Source organism: Gossypium raimondii, chromosome 9, assembly GCF_025698545.1.
Source record: "Gossypium raimondii isolate GPD5lz chromosome 9, ASM2569854v1, whole genome shotgun sequence".
NCBI lineage: Eukaryota > Viridiplantae > Streptophyta > Magnoliopsida > Malvales > Malvaceae > Gossypium > Gossypium raimondii.
Window position 1 is genome coordinate 30666735 of NC_068573.1, and position 4902 is coordinate 30671636.

Sequence of the window (4902 nt, forward strand, 5' to 3'; positions counted from 1 at the left end):
TGTTTGTCATGGAGCTGCAAAAGAGATTGTGAGGAAGCAGTTTTCTTGAACGGAGTCCGATCAAATTGTAGGTGTTAGAGATCAAAGAAGGAGAAGCTAAAAGTTTTAGGCTAATTTTTTGGGTAGTCTTAGAAGTTTTTTGGAAAATCTAAGCTCATATTTGTGTTCAAAACATTAAGATGATAAGTGGATTGATGCCATTTTTTGGGTCGGAGGTTGCGCCGGTAGTGGCTACGTGAGAGGAAGGAATTTTTTTTAGGCTTTATTTTTTAGATGAAAAAAGAAAAGAAAAGAAATTAAATTTTAAGTAAAGAAAAAAAAGAGAGAGAAAGAATGGCTTAGAGACCCTTCTGACCTGGAAAATGAGAAGATAATTAGGTGGAAATTAATCAATAATGTGGAATGCACAGTTAGTATTTCATTAGGGAGAAAATGAAAAAGTAATTAATTTGTGTAATTTAACTAACAGTGACTATTTTAGACGCTTCTTTCGAATATATAAATAACATTTACCCTCAAGGAGAAAGAGCTCTCAGGCACGGCAAGAAAAAAAATACAAAAAAAAAAAATCAAGTTTTACTATGGCAGAAGAATTGCATGCCGGAATTTGTGAAGGGACATGGTGGAAGTCGTCGAAAACCATGCTTTCAGGGTTTCCTTCGTCGTCTCCTACTGAGATCGCAGACCTGGGAATTAGCTTCGGATGGGCTACGAATATGGCGGACGATATCGAGGCAAGGTCTTCTAATAACAAGGAAAAGCATCAGCAAGCTGCAGATTCTCATAATAATGGCAGCAGTGTTTTCATTGATTCTTCCTTAAAAATGATGGATTTTGACCTTTCATCAACACCCGATTGTAACCAATCTTTTCAGTAAGTTTGATGTATTATAATGACAAATTAATTGCCATATGATTATGAACAATCCATTATTAAATGCTTGGTTGATAATTCATTTCAAGGTTGAGTTGCAGGCAAGAACCTGTAGCCATGGATTCAGCACTGCTACAAGGTTTATTATTTGAACCTGATGCTCAAGCTCAACAACACTCACTTAATTTCAACAACCGGTCCATCAACCATATGCCTGCCGGTGCCACTTATGGGGCAAACGCTAATGGAATATTATCACCTCCATGGCCAAAACTAGCTCCTTTCGTAAGGCCATCGTTGCCGAAGCAGCTTCCCAGTAGCTTACCCTTACCGCAATCACAAGTTCTTCTACAAACATTTGAAAATAAACTTAACTGCCCCCGCCCCACGATAGAGGTAACTAGAGTTTGAGCTCTAATTATGTTTTTAGTCCCTAACTATGCTCAAATCTGATATTTAATCCTCCTACTTGAACATAAGCTGGTCTCTATTTTTTTATAATATTATTAGCAGACTCAAATCAATAACAAAGTTAGTTACTGTAGTTAAATTAAATTAAATTTGGGTCTGCTAATAACATTATAATAGTAGCTGATCAAATTAAATTTAAAATTCTTTCATAGTACAAGGACTAGAACTAGAATTAGACCCAAGATTTGATAAGATGCAGGAAATTAGTACTTCATGTTCTTGCCTTGGATCCAGGGCTAGGGTTTGTTGACCATATTTTGAAATATTTATTCTATGTTATGGATTCGTATTATAGACTAATACCAAACAAGTACGAAACTTAGCGTCAGTGATGAAGAAAGGAAGTGGTGAACCTCCATTAAAGAGGCCAAGAATTGAAACGCCATTGCCATTACCAACTTTTAAGGTACTTTCCCTCCAAGCTAATGATAGTTTATTTAAAGAATATGATACTCTTAAACACAGCTGCTACAACACTAACAATGTCAATTCAACTAATATTTAATCGGTAATTTATTTACAGAATTAGATGATAAATTAGTAGCAATTTTTATCAGGTCCGGAAAGAGAAGCTAGGGGACCGAATCACTGCACTCCAGCAATTGGTTTCACCTTTTGGAAAGGTGAAATTTTGTAATTTTCTTTTGATATTTCAAAGAACACATAATCGAAAGCTTTACTTTTTTTATGTTGGCATTTGGTTTAATGTGCGCCTTTCCTTTTTCCCAGACTGATACAGCATCTGTTCTCCATGAAACTATTGAATACATCAAGTTCCTCCACGATCAAGTCAATGTATGTTCCTCTATCTTCGTTTTATCCCCTTGCAAGATACAATAAAAAACTATGATCTAAATTTTAAATTGGCTTAAAACTTAAAAAGCCTTTTAGTTTATTTATCAAAATATCATAACCATATTTTGAGGCATAATTTTTTAGCCCTCAACGTTTATATTTTTTTATCAATTTAGTTCTTATTCTTTTGCTAGTTAAATTTGACCTCAAACTTTTTTAAAAAAAGTCAAATTCGATCATCAATCTTTTGAAAATAATCAAATTGATTCTTTAACAAATATATTGACTAAAATGTAAAAATTTTAAGCATGGTAACTCACATAACAGTTCACGTGTAATTCATGCTTTTTTTTAATTTTAAACTTTTTTATAAATTTTAAATTATTTGTTAATGTGACATAGAAGACAAAGAGTGTCATGTTAGTATGAAGTGCATGTGGATTGTTACACGAGTTGTCACACCGTTAAAAATTTAATATTTTAGTCAACATCCATATTAAAGAAAAACAATCTTGACTCTTTTGAAATGTTAATGGTCAAATTTAACTAAAAAAAAAGAATAAGAGATAGATTGATAAAAATATAAACGCTAAGGACTATATTTATCATTATACCTATTTTTATGTCAGTTTATCTATTAGAGTTAAATGTTAGCTCAAACTCAACATAAAACATTTTTAAAATACCTTGATCAAATTTAAAATACATATGCATCTCATATGATAAAAAAAATGAAATAATCTTAAATTATATAAACATGGTCTATTTTATAAACAAATTATGGCCATATGATAAGAACACATATTTATAATTTGATATTCATGTTTTAAATATGCTACAAGTTAGATTTGAGCTAACAACTTAACATCTAAAAACATGACTGATAGAAATAGAATATACCTTTAAAGATTCAGAATTTGAAGAAAGTTGATAAGATAAAATATATCCGAATAAATCTCCATACGAATTGAAAAAAGTTATGTTAATTTTTATGTAATTTCAGGTTTTAAGTACTCCATATGTGAAACAAGCAGCTGTTTCCATACCACAGGTACGTATATAAAAAATAATGACTTCGATCAATGCTGATAACTGGTAAACTTTTTCAGTGTGCGAATAATTACTATGAATTTCTGGTTTTTTTGTTCTTCTTTGTTGTTGCAGGGTATTGATCATAGGTTGAAAGACACAGAAGGGTCAAAACAAGACCTACGAAGCCGAGGGTTATGTTTGGTGCCAATCTCCACCACATTCACAGTTGCTAATGAGACCACTGCTGATTTTTGGACGCCAGCATTTGTTGGAACTTTGAGGTAGGAAAAAGATAAGACAATTAGAAAAGCTAAAAGGGGTTTTACAATAAATACTGTAGTAATAGAATAAGAACAGCAAAATATAATGGAGAACTTAGAAAAAAAACCCTAAAGAAAACAGAAAGAAGAGGGAAAAAAAGCGCTGGAGTACTCCAGGGCCAGCATAACAAGCAGAATTGATGTAGGTCTAGCAAAATTATGATTGGTTAACGTTTCTATTTGCATTGAAGTATCAAATGAAATGTAAAGAGAGGAAATTAATACACAAAAGGATTATTATTTATTGCATTGGAGTTTTCTACTGTTTGTATGGACTGGATTGGATTGGTAAGACTAACAATCGGTCAAGATATTAGTTGAACCGGCACTTGAATAAGATTTTATAATTTTTTCTCAAAATATGCCATAATATTTGAATAAAATGTAATACTTAGTCTTTGCATTTAAAAAGAAATTAAAATTAACCTTTTACTTTTTTTGATTTGAAATTTATAGTCAAATTATTAACATGTTAATATTTTTCATTAAAATTGTCATCAATATAGTTATACAAACAATTATACCAACATCAAAAGCAGATCGTTAAGACAATAAGTAAATTTTGATAAAAGAAATTCATATAAATTGATGAACTAGATTTTTAAATACTAAATGAAATGTAAAAAATAACTCTCAAATTTCATTAAAGTATAGATAAAAGATTTTGACTTTTTGTTTTATAATTAACTTTTAATGTGGTAGTGGAAGACAGGGTGCAGCCCACTGTTGTATCTTTTAGGGTTTCTCCATTATTTCGATTGAAAAAAGAAAGAAAACTGTCTTAGATTCTTAACTTGGAGCTGGAGGTGGGGGCCTAGTCTACTGCCCACAATGCGGTAATATATATCCATACATTTTTATTATTGAAGTTCAAAAAAAACATTAGTCAAACCCCTTTTTCTCATTCCAAAACAGACCTCTATTTCACAAACTTGGGGGTTTATGTCTATTTTTAAGAATAAATGTTCGAAATTTTGATTATTTAAATTTCTCACCAATACGACAAAAACATGCTTTGAGAAAAGTCCTTATTTTCTATGTTAACTCTTCTAATTATATGGTTAAGCGTTAGAGTTTTCTATCTTTAAGTCTAAATTTGATTCCTATATTAAGTTTGTTGTTTTTTCTGATTTTTATTTCATATTGTTTTAAGTTTTTTGTTAATTTTAATTAATTTTTTAATCAATAAACATATTGTTTTCAAGTTTTTATTTTGTTTTTAACTAATAATTTTTATTTATATAAATAAAATAATTAATATGTAATTATATAATAAAATATATTTGATATATTTCATTATGTAAAAATATTTTTAAATTAATAACTCCTTTGTTTATATAAAGAAAATAATAAATATGTAGTTATATAATGAAAAATATATATTTATATATATTATTATGTTCAAATATT

General features: G+C 29.9%; 1 protein-coding gene across 2 annotated transcripts; it reads left to right on the top strand.

Moving 5' to 3' along the window:
* Window positions 1–541: 541 nt before the first annotated feature.
* Window positions 542–3848, top strand: LOC105798953 (transcription factor bHLH112). 2 transcript variants are annotated; one of them, XM_012629220.2, is made up of 7 exons: window positions 542–874; window positions 964–1270; window positions 1641–1751; window positions 1903–1968; window positions 2075–2140; window positions 3144–3191; window positions 3305–3848. In XM_012629220.2, the coding sequence occupies exons 1-7, from the start codon at window positions 582–584 to the stop codon at window positions 3455–3457; spliced, it is 1044 nt and encodes a 347-aa protein (XP_012484674.1). In that variant the 5' UTR covers window positions 542–581; the 3' UTR covers window positions 3458–3848. The 2 variants fall into 2 exon arrangements, with proteins under 2 accessions (XP_012484674.1, XP_012484676.1); XM_012629222.2 differs by having other exon boundaries at window positions 976–1270.
* Window positions 3849–4902: the final 1054 nt, after the last annotated feature.